This window comes from Protomyctophum parallelum (genome assembly GCF_964188405.1).
Source record: "Protomyctophum parallelum genome assembly, chromosome: 2".
Lineage (NCBI taxonomy): Eukaryota > Metazoa > Chordata > Actinopteri > Myctophiformes > Myctophidae > Protomyctophum > Protomyctophum parallelum.
In genome coordinates, this window is record NC_139699.1 from 455,198 (window position 1) to 480,000 (window position 24,803).

Below are 24,803 nucleotides of genomic sequence, written 5' to 3' on the forward strand. Positions count from 1 at the left end.
CCGTATCGGTACTCACTCACAAAAGGTTTGTTGTTTAAATCCCCATGCACTGCTCCTTGTTCTCCAGACCCGTAAGGGTCCATTTGGTTCCATGTGTTACTCTGAATACTTTCAGAGTTACAGGGTGCATTTCGTTACAGGCAGCTACAGAATGGCGTCACGTACGTCAGCTGTAGCTCCCTGTGTTGTTTGTTGACGTAATCACTAGCAGGTGTGAAAACAGCCGATGTTCTGAGCTTGAAGATCGGCAGTACAGAGTCACAGAATTCTATAGGTTCACCGACTTCAATGTAACACACCGGAAACTAATTAAATAACTAATAATAAAAATAACTAAAAACTAATTGTCCCATTAATAAAATAGATCCATTAATTCACATTTTATTACATTATTTGTTCTGCCTGGTTTAAGAAAATAAACATAATTGTCTATTCTTTGTATTAAATAACTAGTTGTTCCATTAAGTTCAAACTAGTTCTATTCATTAATACATTTTAAATATGTATTTATTTAAAGAAATAAACACATTGTCTATTATTTATTGTATTATCTAATAACTAGTTTTTCTATTAATAAACTAGATCTATTCATTAGATTGTTAAATTATACTTTATTACATTTGTTCTGCCTGGTTAAAGCAAACATTATTAAAGACTTGTTTACATTGAGGTCCATTTGCTTCAGAACATTTAATAACTAAAAGTTATTCTAATTTCTAAAGTTTTCAAAGGAGTACAGAGTCATTTCCTGGAGGAAAAGTACCACACTACAACAACAAGCCAAACAGTCTTATTACTTAAAATTCTGTCTGGTCTTCGTGGTAAAAAATGTAATACAATTTAAAATTGCATACAGTAATTTAATTACAATATTCAACATTCATGTTTGGTGGCATGGCTCTGTTCTGGGAGATTGTCAGCATTCATATTAATAAGCCAGGTCATTCTGTAGAGACCTTGGGGTGAAAACCTTTGAATACCTGAGGCCTCCTTTTAGCCCATTTAGACCTGGTGAAACCTATACCTTATACCATTCATGCCGGGATCCACCCGTCTACATCCTTTATTTATTGTTTCAATAAGAATTTGAAGGTTTTCAGAAAACCTTGGGCTAGGTTTTAGAAGGTCAAAATGTGTAAAATACATTAACTATAACTAAATATTCCTTAAACATGTAAATAGTACCACTGTATTCCTCATCCTTATTATGAACCATTTGATCTAGGGGTAATGGACCCATAACGGACACCCGGGTATAAATGCAATAATTTATTAAGAAAATAATGATTTACAGATATATGGCATCATTAATAAAGTACAATCAACATGAAACATATACTATGGCGTCTTCTCTCGTGTATCATCAGATGTCCGGCTCCATGCCTCTCCTTGGAGGCCAGTTGGGTCAAAACACAGTTTACCACATTGTGACAGCTGTAGTGAGTCTACAGTCCACCTGCCTGCTGGCAATATAGCCTGGTTGTGATATGTAGATGTGATTGATACGTTTGTTTTTTTAAGTAATTCTATAATTACAATACAAAGTAATTGTATTTATTTTATGTATTACTATTGTATCAATTGTATTTTATACATTACTATGTTATTACTAATTTTATGTATAACTTTATTACGAATTGTATTTATTTGATGGATTACTATGTTATTACTAATTTTACTTCATGCATTACAAATTGTATTTGTTTTATGTGTTACTGTTATTACTAATTTTATTTTTATGCATTTATTTTATGTATTACTGTTATTACTAATTTTATGCATTACTATATTGATAATTAAATTTATTTTATGTATTATTGTCTATATTAATTAAATTTATTATATCCATTACTAATTTTATTTTATTTTGTGTATTATTTATTTTATTTATTTTATTTATTTTATTTATTTTATTTATTTTATTTATTTTTTACTATTTTAATTTACTTTTATTTTAATTTATCTATTATTTATCTATTTTTTTATCGTTCGTTTTATCCATTTATTTATATTATTATCTAGTTATTTATATTGGTTTATTATTTTCAAAGAGCCCTGATTGATCACATCTACATATCACCACTACCAGTCAGGATCTGAGTGACTCAGAACCCTGCTGACCTCCAGATGGAGCCACACAGGAGACCAGCAACGTCCTGAAGAAAAGAAAGAAATGCTCATTACTACTTTGTTCATAAAACAATATTGATTGAAATATTTATTAACAGTTTGCAGAATTACAGTACATGTCAAGCACAAACTCAATACAAAGACTGTTAACTTTAAGTGGACGATCCAATTAAGCATTACACTTGTTTACAAGAGGGTCCACCATGTTCAATTAATCAAAACATTTAGAGACGTACAAATAAGACACTATGGGGAAGGGAGGGAAAATAAACTTATACAGTGAGGGGGAAAAAGGGAGTCAAGGGATTCACATGTCTTAATGACTGTTGGTAGGGCGTTCCACATTTTGGTGGCATAGGAGTGAAAATAATTTAGTCCCTTGTTAGTGCCGAATCTGGGTTGTACATGGTTCGTTGCACTCCCTCTGGTGTTGTGGGTGTGGACTTCGTTAACATTAAGGAAGTATCTAGACAGGTACATGGGTATCTTGGTGGTGTATCGAATCTTGTGGACCAGACCCATTGCAAGATGCTGTACTCAGTCGTCGACCCTAAGCCATTCCAGCCTGTCAAAGTGGGCAGGAGTGAGGTAGGTTCAGGGGGTGAGGCCAAGTAGGAGCTTGACCAGTTTGTTTTGGGAAGTCTGGAGCCTAGTTTTAAGGGCCTTTGAGGTGCTGTGGTACCAGGAGGTGCATGCATAGTCAAAGAAACTTTGTACGAGGGCTCCTGATAAGGTCTTCAAGGTGTTTTTGTTGAACAGTGAGGAGATCCTGTAAAGGAATCTTGTTCTTCGGTTGACTTTTTTGATTACGATGGTGGCCATTTTATCACCGGAAAGATTAGCCTCCAGGATGGAACCTAGGTAGGTAATTTCATCTTTACGTGTGATAACATTGTCACCAACTCTAACCAAGAAGCCATTTGCCTTGCTGAGATTACTATTAGATCCAAAGAGAATGGATTCAGTTTTTCCCAGGTGTAAGGATAGTTTGTTATCAGCGAGCCAGGTACAGATTCTACCGAATTCAGAGCTGAGGGCCTTTTCAACCTGCAGTTTGTTCCTGTCCGAGACTAGCAGTGCCGAGTCATCTGCGAACAGGAACAAGAACAAGTTGCAGTCACAAGCTGATGTCATGATCATAGTGTGTGTGTGTGTGTGTGTGTGTTGTATAGTTACCTTGCTGTGATGTAACTCCAAAGGTGATCAGAAATAGTTGCTCCATTGGCTAGAAACGTGCTCTTCACCGGCATGATGATCTTGTTCCTAAAAAAAGTCTGTAGTCAACCCTAACTGATTACAGAACATGATATAAAAACACAACTAGAAGGATTTAGGCCTGTCACAATTACCTAATCGCCAAGTAATACTTTTTTAGAGATAAGTCATAATCGTCTCCATGTTGAAAATGTTCATATATTTTCAAACATTTTAAAGAAATAATGGAAGCAACCGATCTACAAGCTCTAAATGTGTCACTTTGTAATTTACTTATCTTTTTTAGTGTATAAAGTTATTGAATTATGCCATGTGCAGCTTTTTGTTTACAAAGCCTACAAAAGCCAAGGTTTTATTTAGAATGTTAGTATGACGACAATTAAAATGATAAAACCTTAGATTCTGACAGGCCTAAACGGGTTCCAGTGGCGTCAACCGAACCTTCCAGCTCCGTCCGAGCCTCCCAGCGACCCAGAAGTCCTCAGCGGAAACACCCGGGGAAAGCTTCGGATCTCGGGCATCGGCTGAGATCTCCATTCTAACAAAGAACGAAAGAGACACACCACAAATTAGCTTTGCTGTGTGTGCGTGTCCTGTCACAACATACACATGCACTTACAGTAACGTTTAAGAATAGGGATCGACCAATTATCGGCAACGGACGATTATTGGCTTTTTACGAAGCCTAAAAAAGCCCTAATAGTACAGCAGCTTAGCTCCACTATATCAATGAATCGTTCAGGTTGTGATAAAAGCATGAAATTTGGTACACTTATAGCCAAAGGCATTCTAAAAAGATTTGGATGTGGACCCAACTTGAATTTTCAACATGGCGCCCATAGCAGCCATTTTTCAAAATGGCCACCAGCAACAACCGTTTTCTTATGAGTGATGGATATAATATGATATTCGAGACATATTTCCATGCATAGTACTTGGTAAATGTTTTTTTTGGATAATATAACATTTTCAATGAAAATTCAAAATGGCCGCCATTTTTCAGAATTACAGTATTCTTGTGCAGAATTTGAATTAGGAACTTTGTAATTTCTAAGAAGCTTCCTTCTGTCTCACAATACTCATATTACTACAGTGGCTAACAGCCATATTGTGAGAGAAGATGGCGGCCATTAATTTCAAGATGGCCACCAATATTAGACTGATTTTGCATTTCAGCATATATTTGGCTATACCTTTGTGATGTACTGTACCATACTGTATAATACTGTACGGCACTGTAGGGCATCATACTGTACCATACTGTATGGTATCATACTGTACTGTACCGTACCGTACCGTACTGTATCGTACTGTACTGTACGGTATCGTACTGTACTGTACCATACTGTACTGTACGGTATCATACTGTACTATACTGTACTGTACCATACTGTACTGTACTGTACTGTACTGTACCTTACTGTATGGTATCATACTGTACTGTACTGTACCTTACTGTATGGTATCATACTGTACCGTACCGTACCGTACCGTACCGTACGGTACCTTACTGTACTGTACGGTATCGTACTGTACTGTACTGTACTGTACCATACTGTACTGTACTGTACTGTACTGTACCTTACTGTATGGTATCATACTGTACTGTACTGTACGGTATCGTACTGTACCGTACCGTACCGTACCGTACCGTACCGTACCGTACTGTACTGTACCATACCGCACAGTACCATACTGTACCGTACTGTACCACACTGTACTGCACTGTGCTGCATCGTACTGTACCATACTTTATGGTATCATACTGTACCATACTCTACTGTACTGTACAGTGCCGTACCGCACGTTACTGTACCATACTGTGCTGTACTTTACCATACTGTAGTGCAGGGGTACTCAACTGGCGGACGGTCCGCGACCGGACCGCGGACCACCTCTTTGCGGACCACCCAAAAAAAAAAAGTTTTTTTTTTTTTTTTTAAGTTAATAATATAAATAACATCAGATGGTACATTTCTCATGTGAAATTGCTGCAAAGGCCCCCAAAATGTCCCCCAAAATTCTGGCGCGCGCTATGCACGCGCACAGTGTAGCCTGCCAGGGCGTATAACTCCCGGCCTGATTTGGAGTTCCACTCCGGGCCTGCACTCTGCACCCCATTATTGGTTGGTTGGAAGGGGATCTGATTTGTATAAGCTTGGCTTGACCATACTAAACGGGCATAGAGCCCCGCTCTCCGATGGACGCCGCGCATGGGACCAGACCTCGGTCTTATTCAAAAAAGTATTTGTGGACCTTCATCATTTCTAGTTGAGGACCCCTGCTGTAGTGTACTGTACAGTACCGTGTGTGTGTGTGTGTGTGCACACGCAGGGAAAAGGGAGGGGTCGGTTAATGTGGAAATTGTAATGTAATTTAACAGACATAAACAGACATATTGCTTTGCATCCCCTATAGTAGTAGGATCTAGGATGAGCATCAAAACTATATATTTTAAATACTTTTCATTAGCACATGCTTGAATTTTACATTCCATAGGGCTGGACCACACATGGACTCCATTTGGTTTTGTTTTCTGCATCTTCCTCTGTGACCTGCCACCTTCATGTCATCTCTCACAGCATCCTTAAACCTCGTCTTTGGCCATCCTCTTACCTGGCAGCTACATCTTCAGCATCCTTCTCCCAATGTACCCTCATCCCTCCTTTTCACATGTCTAAACCATCTCAACCTCACCTCTCTTGCTTTATCCCCAAACCTTCTAACCTGGGCTGATCCTCTAATTTAGTCATTTCTGATAATGTCCTTCCTTTTCACTCCTTTTCACAACCATAGCATCCTTAATTCTGCCACCTCCAGCTGTGCCTCCTTTTCATCAGTGCCACCGTTTCCAACCGTACGGCATGGCTGGTCTCACTACCATCGTATACATCTTCCCTCTCACAAATAACTCCTGACACATATGTCCCATATTCTCAATACACTGGCTTCGCTTGCTAGAACATTTCCATCTCTATACTCACCGTAACCTGTTACACTACTGTCTACTGTCTGGTCAATTGGTACAAATCATTTTCTCCCTCCCTCACCATCTCTCTTTGCACTTACTGTACATCTCATATACTTTATCTTAGCCCTGACCACTTCTTAGCCCACACCACCTGACATCACATCTCTCTCTTCTTACCCATCATCTAAAGAAAACCCAATGGGCATTGCCCATTGACATATATTCAAGTCTGTGTGTGTCTGTACATCTGTAATCCACGTAACTCGAGAACCGTTTGCCCCACCGACTTCAAATTCGACACACACGTTCCACACCCCCACAGGGAGTGCAGTGCCCGGTGTCGAGTCGGTCGGACCCACGGTTGTCCAGAACCACCACAAAAGGTGGCGACCATCTTGAAAAATGGCTGGGCACCATGTTAAAAAATAATTCAAGATGGGTCCACATCCAAATCTTTGTATAATGCCTTTGGCTATACGTGTACCAAATTTCATGCTTTTATCACAAACTGAACGATCGTTTTGCTTAGCTGCTGCACTATAACCCTAAAGCGGTTCGTACCGAAGTCCTCCAGCGTCTACCCAGATCTCCGTCCTCCGTCCTCCCATCCATCCATGGACAGACCTGCAGATCTCCATCTCTAGAGGCTCCAGCTGTGTCTATGATCTCCATCCTGAGAGAGAGAGAAAGAAACCATTAGCTCTACAAGCTCACAACACGTTGCAACGCAGTGAGAGCTTGTAGATCTGCCATTTTTGCTGAACGCTCCCCCAGAATAGGGATGCTGGGGTTGAAGTGGTTACAAAAGTGTCATCAAGACTTTGATTAGCTTGGAAAGCTGACAGACATTCAACCACAGTGCCACTAGGAGGCATCAACACATGTACAGTCCTCAACATCTTTTGTAATTTGTATTCAAGTGCTTCTAAAAGCAGATGAGATATTGACTCCTCTCAAACTATTGTGCGGAGTCATTTAGATTTATCATAAAATATTTAAAACATTTGGATTACTGTAAATTATGGCATTCTCCGTGCCATAACAGAACAAAAGCAGTTATCCATCCTCAGAAACAAGCAAGAACTGTTCCTACTCACAGCTCATCAGAGTCCTCTGAGGAAGCCCCCAGGGGGGGGGCTTTGGAACGGATCTCTGTCCAGGGAACATCAGCTCGTCTATCGATATCTCCATTCTAACAAAGAAAAAAACACACCAAATTAGCCTTTCTGTGTGTGTGTGTGTGTGTGTGTGTGTGTGTATGTGTGTGTGTGTATGTGTGTGCGCCCCCTGTCCAGCAACGGCGTTCCAGCGACATCCACCGCGATCTTCATCCTAACAAAGAAAGATTGATTAGAGTGACCAAGAGCCAGATATATATTCTATCCTGTCACAACATATATACATCCTAGTACATCAAACTTTTATTTATAGAGAACATTTAAACAGAAGCTAAACATATCACTTACAGTAATAAACGTTTAAGTTAGGGTTCTTTTTGACAGGCCTAACAGGGTCTCTTACTTTGAGTCGTCTTCAGAGGAATGCAGATTCCTGGACAGCGGACACCTGCAGTACATCTGGAAGAAAGACATGGCGGTTATCGTCTATGAACGGCTGAAGAGCTTCGCACATCACTCCCTTGTTGTTGCTGCCAATAGTCTACTGTTAGGTTATTAGATTACTTCTTATTCTTGATGACAATTGTTTATGAATTTGATGTATTACTATGTGTTGTTGTTGCTTACTGTAAGTCACTCTGGATAAAGTATGTGATAACTGCCTAAATTGTTGACATTCCTAGACGTGATCAATTAGGGTGTGCTCTTCGGTGATAGCAGTGGTGTCATTTGTATATTTTTACAGTCCCATTCCTCCCCATCATATCTTGCGGTGAAGCTGGACAGAACACTGTCCTTTAAACAACACCTGACAGCGTCAAGAGAAAGACCACCACCTGTGCCGCACCGATACGGCGTCTAGCCGTTACCGAGGCTCTGGTGTTCCCCACCGCTGAGTACTGTGCCCCAGTCTGGAGCCATAGCCCTCATGTTGGTTTTGGGGCTTTTTATGCCTTTACTGATAGTGAACAGTATATAGACAGGAAAGGGGGAAAGAGATGGGGAGTGACACGCGGCAAAGGCCGTCGGGAGTCGAACCCGTAGCACGCCATCCGGCTGGCTTGGCAGCATAGGTGCCCAGACAGTTGAGCTAACCATCTGGGCCACACTTAAATATTTAATTGCAATTTATTTGAGCGACAATAATCGTCCAGTAAAAAGAAACCTCATAATCATGAAAGGCCTAGAGCGGTTCTTACTGTGCGGTTCCTCACCGGCAGGCCCAGGTCTGAAGTCCTCCGGCACCTACACAGATCTCCGTCCTAAGAAAGAAAGAAATAAAGACCAAATTAGCTTTTGTTGAGCTGCATATTCAGAACCACTTAAACCCTCTATAGATTTGATAAAACAGACCTTTAAAGAGAGCATTTGGTATATGCTCCGATTTCACTCTACACAAATTGATTTGCCAAAAATAGCAGATCTACAAGCTCACAACACGTTGCAACGCAGTGTGAGCTTGTAGATCTGCTAATTTGGCTGAACGCTTCCCCCAGAATAGAGATGCTGGGGTTGAAGTGGTTAACAAAAGTGTCATTAAGACTTTGATTAGCTTGGAGAGCTGACAGACATTCAACCACAGTGCCACTAGGAGGCATCATACTGCCATGCTATACTTCATACCATAACAGTACAACAGATATCCATCCCAACAAGAAATATTCCTACTCACAGCAGAAGTCCTCCGGGAGGGAAGCTTTGAAACGGATCTCTGTCCTTCCACGACGTCTACCACGACCCATCCACCCTAAGGAAGAAAGAACGAAAGATTAATTAAAGTGACCAAGAGCCAGATATACGTACATTGTGTCCTTTCACATCATACACAAAATGTATAGAGAACATTTAAAACAGAAGCCGACCATAACACTCACAGTAATAGAAAAGTCCAAGTGGTTTCTTACTTTGAGCCGCCTTCAGAGCCCCCCATGCAGATTCATCCATGGACAGCGAGAACTGCAGATATCCACCTGTAGGGGCTCCGGTTGAGCCTCTCAGCATCTGGAAGGAAGACATGGTGGTTATAGTCTATGAATGGCTGAAGAGCTTTGCACATCACTCACTTGTTGCTGCTGCCAATAGGAATTTGTGATGTCTGTGTGGCGACAATTGCTGTTTTTTTATAATACATACAATTTATATAGCACTTTTTAAGGTACCCAAAGTTGCTTCACAAAACAGAAGTAAAAACAAATGTATTTGAAAATAAACTAGATTAAAAACTAGAAAATTTTGGCATGTTTGTGAAGCTTTTCGGTTCCACACCAGTAACTGCTGTTCAACAGCTACATCCACGACCTCCCTGCAACAACATCAATGTAGTATGGCTATGCAGACGACCAGAGTACTGTGCCCCAGTCTGGAGCCGTAGCTCTCATGTCAAGAAGCTGGATGCTGCCCTCAACACAGGATGGGCCACCCCAAACAAACTGCCTGCCTGCTCTCGCTGGAATCACTCCAACAGAGGTCAGACGAGAAGCAGCCACGCTGGCCCTCACCGGGAAGGCACAGCTGAGTGAATCCCAGCCATCTCCTCCACAAGGTCATCAGAGACACCACAGCACACGTGCCTCAAGTCACAGTGCCCTTTGCCACAAGTTACAACACACACACACACACACCAAGTCACGGCACCCTTTGCCACAGCACACGTGCCTCAAGTCACGGTGCCCCTTTGCCAATACAGGCCCAAGAACTGCTCCACACAACACCAGCTGACACCTCCAAGGCATCCTGGGTGAAGGCAAGACAGAGGGACCAGTGGAATACATTGAGGACCCCAAATATGTTCTTTGCCAGCACCTCCCCTGCAAGGAGTGGACAACCCTCAAAGCAGAAGTGGGACATCTCAGACAGTGCCCACTGTGAATGCGAGGATCCACTACAGACTGTGGAACACGTAATGACCATTTGCCCCAAATACCGGCCACCGAATGGTGATCGTGGCTTAGGTGACCTAGACAATGACACACTGTTGTTCTATGGACATACGGCAGAAGATGTTTATGAAACGTATTTTTTGTAATTTCTACATTTTTTCGGCATGTTTGTCAAACCTTTGTGGCATTTAATTTATGGAACTTGTGGATGTTTTTTTATTTATTGGTGAAGTTTTAGTGGCACTTTGAAATGTATTGACACATTTGATATATTTTTTGTTAGGGATGTCCGATATTATCGGCTGATAAAGGCATTAAAAATTAATAACCCTAACCCTTAATTTTACTTTATTTATTTTTTTACATTAAAAACATCTACAAGCTCACAATACAATGAGCTTGTAGATCTGCTATTTTCAAATGATTTTTATACATTTGAAAACTTGAGATGAGAGATTAGATCATTTTAGATGAGACATTTTGCATGAGTAATTATTAATAATTACTTTTGGTATTTTAAGTACATTTTTATACCAAAACCTTTGTACCTTTACTCGAGTACATGTTGAATTTACTTGTAACGGAGTATTTCTATATTGCAGTATTTATAGCCTACTTTTATTTAAGTAAAACGTTTGAGTTATGTTTCCACCACTGGAAAAAGCCTATATATATATGCATGTTGATATCGGCAATTAGGAGTTGGACACGGACTGTCGGACATCCCTTGATTTGTGTGATTTTGTGCAGCTGTTAGTGAGTTTGTGGCATTTTGTTTACTTTTGTTTTTTTGTTTTGTGAACGACCAAAGAGCACACCCAGTAATGCCAGTATGTATCACAAGGCTATTTCCACCAGTCAGGTGTACTTATATCTACATCTCATAAGCGGCCATGTACTAAACACTACAGATATCAATTTGACTTTGGCAGCAGCAAGAAACGACTGATATGCAAAGCTCTTCAGCCATGCTTCTCTCTATACAAACACTCATAATGTCCACATGGACATCTTAGCAGCCAGGATGGGGTGGTCGGCCTGGAGGCCACTCAGAACCCTGGTGACCTTCACATGGACATCTTAGCAGCCAGGATGGGGTGGTCGGCCTGGAGGTCACTCAGACATGGGGACACAGGAGACCAGGGCATCTATGGTCATCTCCATCCACATCTAGAAAGAAAGAAAGACATCAGAAGCTGACCATATCACTCACAGTAATAGAAACATAAGACAAATATTCCTTAAGACATCTATAACTAAAATGTAAAAATAAACACCTTCAATATATTATTTCTTTCAAAAATAGAGACAATTTTACTCCATAGGAACTGTTCCTGTTGCAGGTTGATGATGTCCATGTGTGGTCCAGCGCCATGGAATGCATAAAAAAGTATTTAAAATATTGCTTTGATGCTTATATTAATCTTAGGAAGTATTAAGCTGTTTTTTATTAGCATACGGTATGCATTCCATAGGGCTAGACCATATGGACATGACATAATCAACTTGCAACAGGAGCAGTGAAAGTGAAAGATTATTTATTTATGAAAGAAATAAAATAGTTTCCATTTTAAGATTTGTTATAGAGGGTTAAGTATAATGTCTTAAGGCATAGGCCTATTTGTCTTTAACCAGGGATCCTTTAAAGAATATTTAAAAGTGCAATATCAAAATGTAACTATGTAATAGTTTGTAGAGTCAATATCTTATCCGCTTCTAGAAAGCAATTTAAAATACAAATTACAAGTAATGTCGAGTACTTTTGGAAGTCACTGAACAGCCATGCCTACCACCTGTTTTGTCACAATGCAGGAGGCAGCAGCACTACCCATTAATTAAAAACAAGTGCTTCCGAAAGTAGCTCAACGTCACTTATAACACGTCTACAGTGTATTTTTATGAAACAAATTTGCTTTTCAGATTGAGAGTAGGCTATAATTCAAGCTTGCCCTACACCTGCAACGTTGGGGAGTTTAGCATTGTTTAATACAAGCAGATTGTAAATTCAATGTGGATCAATGGGCTGTCAATGGACGGCATGCATTACAACTCTAGATTCATCCCATTGCACTGGTGATGCCAATTAGTCATTTGACTCAGCTGTGTGGCGTCAGTGTGTCAACACAACTGAAAGGTTACTTTTTCCAACACATTTGGTTTAAATACCTTACATTTCACAGCAACCTTCTACATACAAACCAAACGAAATGATTAAATTCACACAACTCAAGAGGCTCACTCCTTCAAACGATAGCCTACCTTTCTCTCAAAACAAAAAACAACTTAAAACAGTTCCTCTGTCAAACCACGCAATAAATCCACCATTTATGAAAGCCCTTCTCAAAATGATAAATCCTTTACCAGTAGCAGGGACGGTTAGCACAGGGTTTAAATGGCTACAGCCAGGGGGTCCGCCGCTGGTCCGTCTGTTGGCTGTTATGTTTGGAAGAGAAGGATTCAGACAGAAATGCTTTCAATAAAATCATTCAATCAAAGTAGCCTCAGTCCCAGACTTACTTATCAAAGGTCATGTGCGGAGAATGACGCGATGTGATTGGCTGACATATTCAAGTAGGGGCGGGGCCGTGGGCTGGGTTGTAACTGTGTGTACGTGTGTGCGTGACTGCATGTGCGGCCTAGACTACTATTTAAATAGTTTTGAGGGGAAATAAATGCTATTTGTCCCAAAGTGACTGCTAGAGATTGCTATTGTTTTCATAAAGCATCATATTCATTATCACCCTTGCAAAGTTCTGAGTCCTGTTCTTATTCAACGGCCTTTGTCCCTCAAAGGAAAATAGGGTCTCTGACGCCCTCAAGTGGACAAAATCAGTAACAGCTCTATAACCATTTCCCGTGCTGCCTTTTGTAGAGTTGAGTTGAGGAAAGTTATATTTGAAAATAGGGTTAAAATAACTATAGGCCTACAATATAATAACAGACCACATAATGTACCGTGAAATAACTTAAAATGGATAATAATTAACCCAAGAATTATAGTTACATGATTTCATTCCTGAAGGTTAATTCATAGATTGAACCCATTGTAATTTAGGCTGCTTGTTTCTTGTGTCAACACCAACAGAGAAAGAAGCATGTTATTATTTTCTTATGAACACCAGACTCTGCACAACAAGCTATCAAAAAAAGAGAATACAGAAGAAACATTTAATTCTTTAAAACTATGGATGGAGCTGAAAATATTGGGGTCATACCTATGTTCCCTCAGCCCTATGTTCCCTCAGCCCCGAGGTGCGCTGCGGGTCGGGAGAGGGTTGCGGTTAGGTTTAGGTGTCTGCCCCGGGGGTGCCCTGCGGGTCGGGAGAGGGTTGCGGTTAGGTTTAGGTGTCTGCCCCGGGGGAGGTTAGGGTTAGGGTGAGGGAGGAGGTAGGTTGTCGTAGGCTGAGGGAACATAGGTACGGTCCCAAAATATTCACCATTTCAGCAACGCCAAGGAGCGCTTTCTTGTTTACAGGTGGAGAGGAACTTTGATAAGTCTGTCAGGGACAACTATGGGTATAGTGGTGAAATATTACACGTCTCCACCAACCAGTTCATTCATTGAGCTGACTACAAGTTAAAAAAACATGATGTGGTAGTCTGGTAGACAATTAGTGGACAATAAAACACTGGATAAAACATCAGCACTCGACTGCAGTAATAAACACAGATCAAATAATTTAAGGGCACTATGAGTGTCGCAGGATTCCCACACATTTTTACCAATGCATTTCCAAAACATTTACAGGAATATGTAACAATAATTCAGTGCAATGATTGATTGATTGCTTTATTTTGTCATTCTTCCCAACTGTAGCAGCAGAAAAAAAATGAAATTACGTTTCTCCTAGTTAAAAAGACACTAGGAGAAACGTAATTTCATTTTTGAGTCTCTTAGTCTTATGTGCAACAATAACAGAGGGCAGTGTAGCAACAATAACCCTATCTAACCCTACCCCTAAACCAAAGACAGGCAGTGTAGCAACAATAAAGCACAGAATATAGAACGGTATAATTCTATTCCAAATGTTGTGCCTAATCTTTGCTACACCACCACCTATCCTAGGACATAGGATCATAGATTCTACATTTGTATAATAATAATATAACATAATATTTGTTAACCATAAACATGTTTGGTTCACAAGCTGTAACAATTATACATTTCAGTTATAATGTGTGGTGTGTGGTGTGTTTCAATCTGGACGTCTTCCTGAGCTGTAGCAGACTTTAAGTCCACCAAAGTGCTGGTTAGCACTGAACGAGTACGACAATTATGGCCTAAAGTTTGGCTGAATGAGTGTGACGAGGCTCACTGCATCGTCACACTCATATGTGGTGAAATATGTGCTGCATGCTCCTATATAAAACGATTCAAATCATGCTCTGTGCTCAGGAAAATAAATAAAATAACCATGGTGGACTTAGACCCGTTTTGGACATTCAGCTGTCGCCGTTTTTCCGCTAGCCTGGAGAAAACCTGACTATCAATTCATGCTGGGCTGAGCTCTCATCTCTGGTTTGTTTGGCTCCACTCACTGCAATGTCCCACTCCATTACACCTTGAACAGGAGAGAGCAGAATATTAGTTAAGAACAGATAGAACATAGTAGATACTGAAATCACATATCATATTGGTCTGAAATAATGTTTTTTTCCTAATGGAAATAACTGGGTCGTATTATAATTAGGGACTAGACTATTTGACATTCAATGTTCTTTTTCCACAAATGAGTCTTGAAAAATGGGGGTCGTCTTAATCAGACTCTCTCCTGGGAACAGCGGTGATAGTGCTGGCGGTGCGCTGAACGCACGTGCGTTCATTCACTGGACGCAAAGTGTCATTCTTGATTGTATTACATGCATGCAGCGAATCACATGCACGCATGCAAATTGCACATGCATGGGGCCTTTTGATTTGGTATGGCTCAGGGCCCTCGGCACCGTGTGTGGTGTGTAATTCAAAAGACTAAGACTAAATGAGAATTTGCTGCCAAAATTAACACTGGATCAAGGGCATGTAGGCCTACTTATTTCTTGTCATTCGATACTAAAATAATAACAAGACATGTTTTATGTTGTTTTATGTGACTGTAATGCACATTCAAACCAAACATTTATTTGACTAAAGATTAAAAGACTAGACTAAAATATTTTGATATTTTGTCGACTAAGAAGTCTAGACTTGGATAGATTATCATTAGTTCAGCCACTAAACCATTTCAGATGACAAAATTAGGACAAAAACTATCTGGTCTGCTAATGAAATAAGACTAAAGGTCATTACACACTGGCGAATTGGCGACGCGATATATTCGTGCGAATAATTCGCATTTAAAAATAAACTATTGAAGTCCATGCAAGCTTCCACATCAGTGGCGAATGTGCGAATGTGCGAAAATGCGACCGTTTTCGCTTTTATTTGTTCGCTCTGGTGTCGTATTTTACAGAGATTCGCAGGCGAACTGCAACATGCAATATTTCGCATTTTCAGATCGCTTATTCGCATCGCGTCGCTAATTCGCCAGTGTGTAATGACCTTAAATCAGAAATTTGTCAAAGTGTTGTTCCGTCCTCTCCAGGATCTGGGTGCAATAGTTACATAGATGGATAACCTCTGCTACCGAGAGGGTCCGCTGTTCACTCCCACGTCAAACTAGCGGGTTGCTTTTCAATGGCCGTGATGAACATCTGGAGCTGTGCTTGAAGCCCCCTCGGCCCTGCCGTGCAACGCCACTAATGAGAATGTAAGGCTTCAGGAGACAGAGCACCACACAGGGACATGTATCATTATTACGCTAAAAATGACTCTGTGCCCTTATCTCCTTTCCCCTTCACACACACACACACACACACACACACACACACACACACACACACACACACACACACACACACACACACACACACACACACACACACACACACACACACACACACACACACACACACACACACACAATTCAGAGGCATACATACAGTAGTACGAGAGACCTCTCTCTCTGCTCTCTCGACATGTTACTTCTAAAAAGATTTTAATTGGTACACAGAGCTCATCAACTGCACTCCTCACTACTCCGTGCGGGGGAGGAGGATATGGTTGTTTTCCCTCAAAGACGAGACCTAAATACTCCTTTTCTTTTTATTCCCACAGAGCTGCGAGGAGACGCGCTGAGCAGGCATGAGGACCAGACATCTGACAAGAGTCCTCATAGAGACCACCGAACGATGTACAAGAACAACGTCAAATCAATATGAAAGACTTACAGCTATTCCAGAACATTTATCTTGCAAGTAAAAAGGTTTAAAAAAAAAAAAAACATTTTTTTGATAAGAAAAAAACATTTTTTTGATAAGATCAAGTCAGTCCCCATTTATCTCTACTGTACCAAAAGGCAAAAATAGCCCCAAAAACATATACAAATAAATTAAATCTGGACACGTTGGCTGGCTGCATAACTGCCAATACCCATGTCAATACCCATGTCAATACCCATGTCAATACCCATGTCAAACCAAACCACTGGCCTAGAAAGTCAAATAATGGCAAATATTTCAGCCAAAGTGATGCAATCGGGCGGGCTCCATTTTGGAGCCTTCCACTCTTTCCAGCCCTGCAGAGAGGAGAGGCCTACATAAATAAGTCTTATTCCCAGCCCTGCAGAGAGGAGAGGCCTACATAAATAAGGCTTATTCCCAGCCCTGCAGAGAGGAGAGGCCTACATAAATAAGTCTTATTCCCAGCCCTGCAGAGGAGAGGCCTACATAAATAAGTCTTATTCCCAGCCCTGCAGAGAGGAGAGGCCTACATAAATAAGTCTTATTCCCAGCCCTGCAGAGAGGAGAGGCCTACATAAATAAGTCTTATTCCCAGCCCTGCAGAGAGGAGAGGCCTACATAAATAAGTCTTATTCCCAGCCCTGCAGAGAGGAGAGGCCTACATAAATAAGTCTTATTCCCAGCCCTGCAGAGAGGAGAGGCCTACATAAATAAGTCTTATTCCCAGCCCTGCAGAGAGGAGAGGCCTACATAAATAAGTCTTATTCCCAGCCCTGCAGAGGAGAGGCCTACATAAATAAGTCTTATTCCCTGCAGAGGTGCGGGGAGGAGGCGACAGGCATGAGTCAGCAAGGAGGACTCACTCCGCTCTCATCTCAACTCCATCCATCACTCACTTAATAAAGAGCCCGAAGAGCTTGAGGACGGGACGGGGGGGACGGGGGGGGGGAGGGGGGTGTGGGGGCTGTAGATAGACAGGTCCCTCTGGGCGGGGGAGGGGGGAGGGGGAGTCGTCAACATGACCGGTGATGATCTGCGGTCACCTTGACATCATGGCAGGTAAAATTCAGCTCAATCAAAGTCCTAGAATACACTACACAGTACACACACACACACACACACACACACACACACACACACACACACACACACACACACACACACACACACACACACACACACACACTCACTCTAAATAAAGATGCGTTTGCTTTATCTAGGCGGAGGAAGGACATGAAACAAAAGGTCTCCTCCGGCAGGAATCGAACTGGGGTAGGATGTGATTGTGCCGACCCTAGACCCTAATATCACAGTTTACCCACCCACCTAGACCCTAATATTACACTTTACCCACCCACCTAGACCCTAATATTACACTTTACCCACCCACCTAGACCCTAATATTACACTTTACCCACCCACCTAGACCCTAATATTACACTTTACCCACCCACCTAGACCCTAATATTACACTTTACCCACCCACCTAGACCCTAATATTACACTTTACCCACCCACCTAGACCCTAATATTACACTTTACCCACCCACCTAGACCCTAATATTACACTTTACCCACCCACCTAGACCCTAATATTACAGAGTTTACTCACCCACCTAGACCCTAATATTACACTTTACCCACCCACCTAGACCCTAATATTACACTTTACCCACCCACCTAGACCCTAATATTACACTTTACCCACCCACCTAGACCCTAATATTACACTTTACCCACCCACCTAGACCCTAATATTACACTTTACCCACCCACCTAGACCCTTATATTACACTTTACCCACCCACCTAGACCCTAATATTACACTTTACCCACCCACCTAGACCCTAATATTACAGAGTTTACTCACCCACCTAGACCCTAATATTACACTTTACCCACCCACCTAGACCCTAATATTACACTTTACCCACCCACCTAGACCCTAATATTACAGAGTTTACTCACCCACCTAGACCCTAATATTACACTTTACCCACCCACCTAGACCCTAATATCAAAGTTTACCCACCCACCTAGACCCTAATATTACAGTTTACCCACCCACCTAGACCCTAATATTACACTTTACCCACCCACCTAGACCCTAATATTACACTTTACCCACCCACCTAGACCCTAATATTACACTTTACCCACCCACCTAGACCCTAATATTACAGTTTACCCACCCACCTAGACCCTAATATTACACTTTACCCACCCACCTAGACCCTAATATTACACTTTACCCACCCACCTAGACCCTAATATTACACTTTACCCACCCACCTAGACCCTAATATTACAGTTTACCCACCCACCTAGACCCTAATATTACACTTTACCCACCCACCTAGACCCTATGTGGTAAAATCTAAATTTATTTTTTTAATTGAAGTGGACAAGTTTGGCTTTCTTTTGATGCATTATCGCTATAAGAGAACATTTTGCTGTGGGCCCCGAAAAATGTCCTTCCTTCAATGTAAAGTCCATAGCACCAGAAAAATAGGCCTGGCTGGATTCTGTAGCAGCCAATGTGTTAATGCTGAAGAGAGGCTTGTGTTCAAAGGAACCATACCAATAGGTGGCATTCACACCATAATTATTTTAAAACTTTTTTTTAATAACTCAAATTATAATTTCAACATGGAACGTAGATCACCACCAGCACACATTCATAACGTTCACTGCTGCGGTGTTAATTTTGATGTGATCCACCTCCCAATATCAGCGGATGTACTGGGACACTAAAAATTATTCTGCACTTATAGAAGAGAATAAGAGCCCAAGCGTTTCTGCTAAATGTTCACTTGTTTGATCAAGTGTAACTAAGCAATACTTACTTCCGTTTTTTTGTCAGTCTTGATTTTTACATCCAGAACAAGCCCATACTCCTTAAAGATAAATTTGAGTTCATCCACCTTTTCACATTCACTCTTCTTCTGTACGATGCCTCCGATAAACAGTCTGCTTCCCTTCTCTTAATTGTAGTCCATTCGGTAGCGTCAGAATCCTTCTTCCCGTGAGACAGGACTGCGGATAAGCGCGTGATGATGGATTCATGGATGGAGAGAAACGTGAAGCAGCTTGCCGTTTCCAAAATCATCGATTTACGTAAGCTGATTAAAAGGTTGTCGGAGATTTCATACGTTTCCTCGGGGTCATATAAACTTTTCTGGTGCAATTCGTGTTGAGTAAGGAATACCTTCGTGATACAACCACGTTCATAGTTATACTCAAATATGATTCTATCCCTGTTAGCTTCCATGTCTTCGTCGATATATCGACTTCTCACCCAACACCACAAGGCATCATTCGCATTGGCTTCGTTTACACTTTTTAAATTAATATTACCAAGGATGTACGCTGTTTGAACAGACAAATACGCCATATGCTTCTGTTTCCTCTTATAAGGATGAATTCCGTAAGGTTTAGGGTATTTTTTGCTGGGTCAAATATTGCCTTTGGGAGCGTTTTGGTTTTGTTCTCATCAAATTCAACATTGCATCCAAAAAAGACCATCAGCTGCAGTCGCCGCTCACTTCCCCTTCTCGATTAGATTTCAACACGAGGTTTCAGTTGAATCAAATATCTGCTCTTGAGTGGCCGGCTTCTTCGGTGTATTTCTGGCTCCCACGATTTGGTTCAGTACGCCTTTAATTCTATTCCGAACTCCTGGTGATGTCAGTGATGATGTCATCTCTCCACCCATTGAGTTATTGAGGGGCCCTCATCATCGTAGACGTCACATTCTGTGCTCAGCCAATCAAATCACCACAAATGTCACACACACGCGCGTGCGTGCGGCTCCAACAAACTGCAGAGGCCAATGAGGCATCCATTTTTCCCTCTGTTTGTCTGTGACCCTTTTATGCCCATATATGGAGATCCCTGTATATGACACCTTCAAGAGTTTTAGAACGTCCACGCCATATTAGGGCATTAGACAGCTCCGTGGTGATGTCAATATGAATATAAAGTGCTATCACGTTATCACTATAAAGACTCAGTTTGAAGTGAGTTTCCCCAGTAATATTCAGGTACCACTCCCATTAAGAGCCTTCACTGAGCCACAGTGGTGAGCAAGATTTAACCAACCACGTCGAGCCATACCGGTGAGCAAGATTTAACCAACCACGTCGAGCCATAGTGGTGATGGTGAGAGATTCGTTCTGTCGGGTGAAGTCAGGAGGATCACCTAAGACCTCCTGCCAAGCTGTGGTTTCCGTGGGGAACCAGATCTACTCCTTTGGAGGACTGGAAGGAAATCGCCGTCTGGACTCAGGTATGATGGATGTGCACGTCTTGCACACGGACCAAGACTCTTTCCGATGGGAGAAAGTGTCCCATGGCTCGTTCCCCAAAAAGGACGAGTTCCCCTCTAAGCGCATCTACCACACGGCCGTCCTCGTAGAAGATATCGTCTACGTGTTTGGAGGGACTGCAGACATCGGAGAAAAGTCAATGGGTTTCTGCAACCAGCTGTGGGGATTTGATGTCAAAACTCACCAATGGTCCAAGCCTCAGACTGTCGGTGATGTTCCAAAGCCGATGTGTTTCCATTCTGCCTGCGTCCTGGAGAGGGTCATGTATGTCCACGGACTGTGGCATGTGTGGGATCGAGGTTGGATTACAAACGCTGGCGTCTACACGTTGGACACCAGCAATACACCAATGAACTGGACTTTAATTGAAACGAAAGGCCTTCCGACACCTCATTTAGAAGACCATTCTGCCACCATGATTGGGTCAAAGATGTATGTGTTCGGGGGCTCCCCGCAGGAAGAGGAATATTACAGCTGTTTCAACGACGTCACAGTGTTTGACACGGAGAACAACACCTGGCAGAGCGGCGACGTGGCAGAAGTGTCCCTGAGGCCTGACGGACGCTCGCGACATTCAGCCTTCGCCTACAACGGAGAGCTGTACATATTCGGCGGCCAGACTTACGCACCGTTTCGCGTCTTCAACGATCTGTGGAAGTTCAAACCAGAGACCTCGTCCTGGACCAAGCTCCAGGCCGAGGTCCCGCCCGGGAGAGAGGGCAAGGGCTGTTGCATGCTGGGAGCTCGTATGATCCTCTTTGGAGGCGTTGAGGAAAACTTTGACCTTGATGACATTGACAAACCGTCGTCGTCATCATCACCCGAAGAGGTTGATGATGGTGAAGACCTGTATATCCTGGATGTTGAGGACGCCTGTGTTGACGACGCTATGCAAATCACTGGAGCAAGATCCTGTACAGTGCAGCAGACACAACTCATGGGAGAGATTGGGTGTTCAGTTTGACCCACCAGTTTTGGAGATCTGGCTGAGATCAGCGAGTTGAGAAAACAGGCTTGAAAGGTTCACTTCTGTGGACTCTTAACATTACACCAGCTACATGTTTAACCCATTCTGAACGGGAACCCATTTTGGTGTTCGCATCATGTTATGCTTTAGCCATTGAAAAATAGCAGATCTACAAGCTCGTAGCGCGCCACTCGGTGGCGCGCTATGAGCTTGTAGGTCTGCTATTTTTGAAAAAAATCGAAGAACGACTGACATTTTTAGAATCTGATCTCAGGTCAGAATGGGTTAATCAGTCCAGTGTGTGTCCAGTGAAAACCTTGTATGAATCTGATCTCAGGTCAGAATGGTTTAAGCATTTACTTCATACATTTTCAAACCAGTGCCGAGTGCACTGTGCGCTCCATCCAGCCAGGGAAACTAGTGCTGCTGGAACACCCCATCATCGCAGTTCCTGTTAATAATAATAATAATAATGAATTTTATTTATATTGCACTTTTCATTCACAAGGAATCTCAGAGTGCTACAAGGTTAAAAACATATGATCTATCATAAAAGGTTAAAAACAGGGCTAACAAAAACAGTGCAAAGTGACAGTTCAGCACAAAAAGGCCTTCCGAAACAGGAAGGTTTTCAGGCCTGTTTTAAAACATTCCACAGTCTGCGGCTTACAACAATGCACATGGCCAAACCTCCGTGCTCTATCCTCTTTCATTTGTCCTAGGCCAAAACCAAGGAAGCTCTGAGAAGGAAGTGAAGTGGTCACGTGACTGGGCTGCGCCATGACACTTTCATGGGAGCCAAACTATACCCGGAAGTTTGGCAGAACAGTTTGATAAAGAAGAGCACAAGTTGATGGAACAGCACATTCTACATCCTTGAACAGCGCTGGCCGGTCGTTGCAGTACTTTCAGATCCTGAAACACCACAGAACAAGAAATACTTGGACTTGAAGCCAGAGCAGTGGGTGTTGCTGGAAGAGCTGGTGAAAGGGCTTCAGCCATTTGAAACTGGTACAGTTTACCTAAGTGGGCAGGATTATGCCACAGTGTCCTGTCTCCCACAGTTGGTCAAAGGGCTGCAACGGTCCATGGAGAAATGCCAACTCAAGACGGGCCCAGGTAAAAATGTTGTCTCCGAAAGCCAAAAAAGGCATCACCCAAAGATGGGGAAGTCTGCAGACAAACCCAGAGAAAAACCCAATTATGCTTGCAGCTTCCCTTGACCCAAGGTACCTGGAGTTGAGGTTTCTGGGTGCTGAAGATGGCAATAGGGTGAAAGGGGCAGTTGAAGACCTTGCCATCAAAGAAGCAAGGGAGAGTGCTGGTGACTCCACACGAGTCCAGCAGGACGTCGTCATCAGAGCAGAAAGATCAGCCCTGGATGACCTCCTTCATTCTGACACAGACAGCCAGAGTGAGGACTCTGATGAAGAGGAAATCCTGGAAGGCCAAAAGATCCACAACGTGAGGAATGAAGTTCAGCGCTACTTCACACGGCCACCTCTAGGCAAAAAGGAAGACCCTCTCAAATGGTGGGGGGAAAATGAGAAGAGTTTCCCCACACTGTCAAAGGTGGCAAAATCATTTCTGTGCATTCCTGCAACATCACCCCGGCAAAAAGAATCTTCTCTGCAGCAGGGAATATCTGCTCTCAGAAGAGAGCCAGCCTCACACAAGAGCATGTGGAGATAACTTTCCTGACATTGAACATGCGAATTTGATAACGTGTTCCTTCCACGCGCTACGTCCAACCAGGGAAACTCCCCCCCCCCCCCCCCCCCTGTCAGGTGTAAAGGAGCAACTTGGACACTCAGAGCCCAGGATCACATTAGATGATTGACACAGGGGTGAAAAATAAGTTACAAAATCGTGGGATAAAAAATATATTGAAAAAAAGAAAAAAACATGCAAATTTGAGTCTCATGTTGCAGGAGTTGTGTGTACTGTGTAGAGTACTATAGACTAGAGAGGTCACACACACACACACAGCCTACATACACACACACACTCAGCCTACATACACACACACACACACAGCCTACATACACACACTCAGCCTACATACACACACACACACACACACACACACAGCCTACATACACACACACACACACACAGCCTACACACACACACACACACTCAGCCTACATACACACACACACTCAGCCTACATACACACACACACTCAGCCTACATACACACACACACACACACACTCAGCCTACATACACACACACACTCAGCCTACATACACACACACACACTCAGCCTACATACACACACACACTCAGCCTACATACACACACACACACTCAGCCTACATACACACACACACTCAGCCTACATACACACACACACACTCAGCCTACAGTTTCTCTATGACAGGCTGTCTCTCTCACACACACACACACACACACACACACACACACACACACACACACACACACACACACACACACACACACACACACACACACACACACACACACACACACACACAGCAGCACTTTATTTTATTTGAATACTATTAGTCTTTCTTTGTTAATGTTTACAGAGAGATGTTATGTACTTGCTATATTTAGCAGCACCTTGATTGATGTTAATGTTCTTATTGCACAAACCTGTTATGCAAGAAACTGTTGTGCAGTCAAATAAACATATTTTTGAAGGAAGTATTCATTTTTATTGTTTATATTGTATTGTTAGAACATGCCTATAAAGTTCACAGTACATTTGAAAGGTATTTGCAAAAAGGTGCCATTATCCGATTAATCGATTCATCGTTTAAATAATCGGCCGATGTATCGATTATGAAATTAATCGTTAGTTGCAGCCCTAGTGGTCACGTGACTGGGCTGCGCCATGACACTTTCATGGACACTTTCATGGGAGCCAAACTACCCGGAAGTTTGGATG

General features: G+C 42.2%; 2 protein-coding genes and 2 long non-coding RNA genes across 4 annotated transcripts in view; all 4 read right to left on the reverse strand.

Annotated features, from left to right (window-relative positions):
- Positions 1-2,049: 2,049 nt before the first annotated feature.
- LOC310855208 lies at positions 2,050-3,887 on the reverse strand. Its single transcript, XR_014568973.1, has 3 exons — positions 3,787-3,887; positions 3,307-3,393; positions 2,050-2,156 (listed from the first exon to the last, which is right to left on the reverse strand). It is a non-coding gene; the product is annotated as an uncharacterized lncRNA (long non-coding RNA).
- Positions 3,888-6,876: 2,989 nt separating this feature from the next.
- Positions 6,877-7,878, reverse strand: LOC310855209. The gene is made up of 3 exons (XR_014568974.1): positions 7,838-7,878; positions 7,414-7,648; positions 6,877-6,989 (listed from the first exon to the last, which is right to left on the reverse strand). It is a non-coding gene; the product is annotated as an uncharacterized lncRNA (long non-coding RNA).
- Positions 7,879-8,675: 797 nt separating this feature from the next.
- The window catches only part of LOC310855205 (uncharacterized protein), a 171,730-nt gene continuing 155,602 nt past the window's right edge, over positions 8,676-24,803 (reverse strand). Inside the window, exons 4-6 of the mRNA XM_083760130.1 lie at positions 9,339-9,435; positions 9,107-9,181; positions 8,676-8,696 (exon numbers count right to left, since the gene is read on the reverse strand). Coding sequence (XP_083616256.1) covers positions 8,695-8,696; positions 9,107-9,181; positions 9,339-9,435 — 174 coding nt within the window. The 3' untranslated portion in view covers positions 8,676-8,694. The remainder of the gene's footprint in view (positions 8,697-9,106; positions 9,182-9,338; positions 9,436-24,803) is intronic.
- The window catches only part of LOC310854467 (serine/threonine-protein kinase TBK1-like), a 16,678-nt gene continuing 6,125 nt past the window's right edge, over positions 14,251-24,803 (reverse strand). Inside the window, exon 5 of the mRNA XM_083759128.1 lies at positions 14,251-14,875. Coding sequence (XP_083615254.1) covers positions 14,870-14,875 — 6 coding nt within the window. The 3' untranslated portion in view covers positions 14,251-14,869. The remainder of the gene's footprint in view (positions 14,876-24,803) is intronic.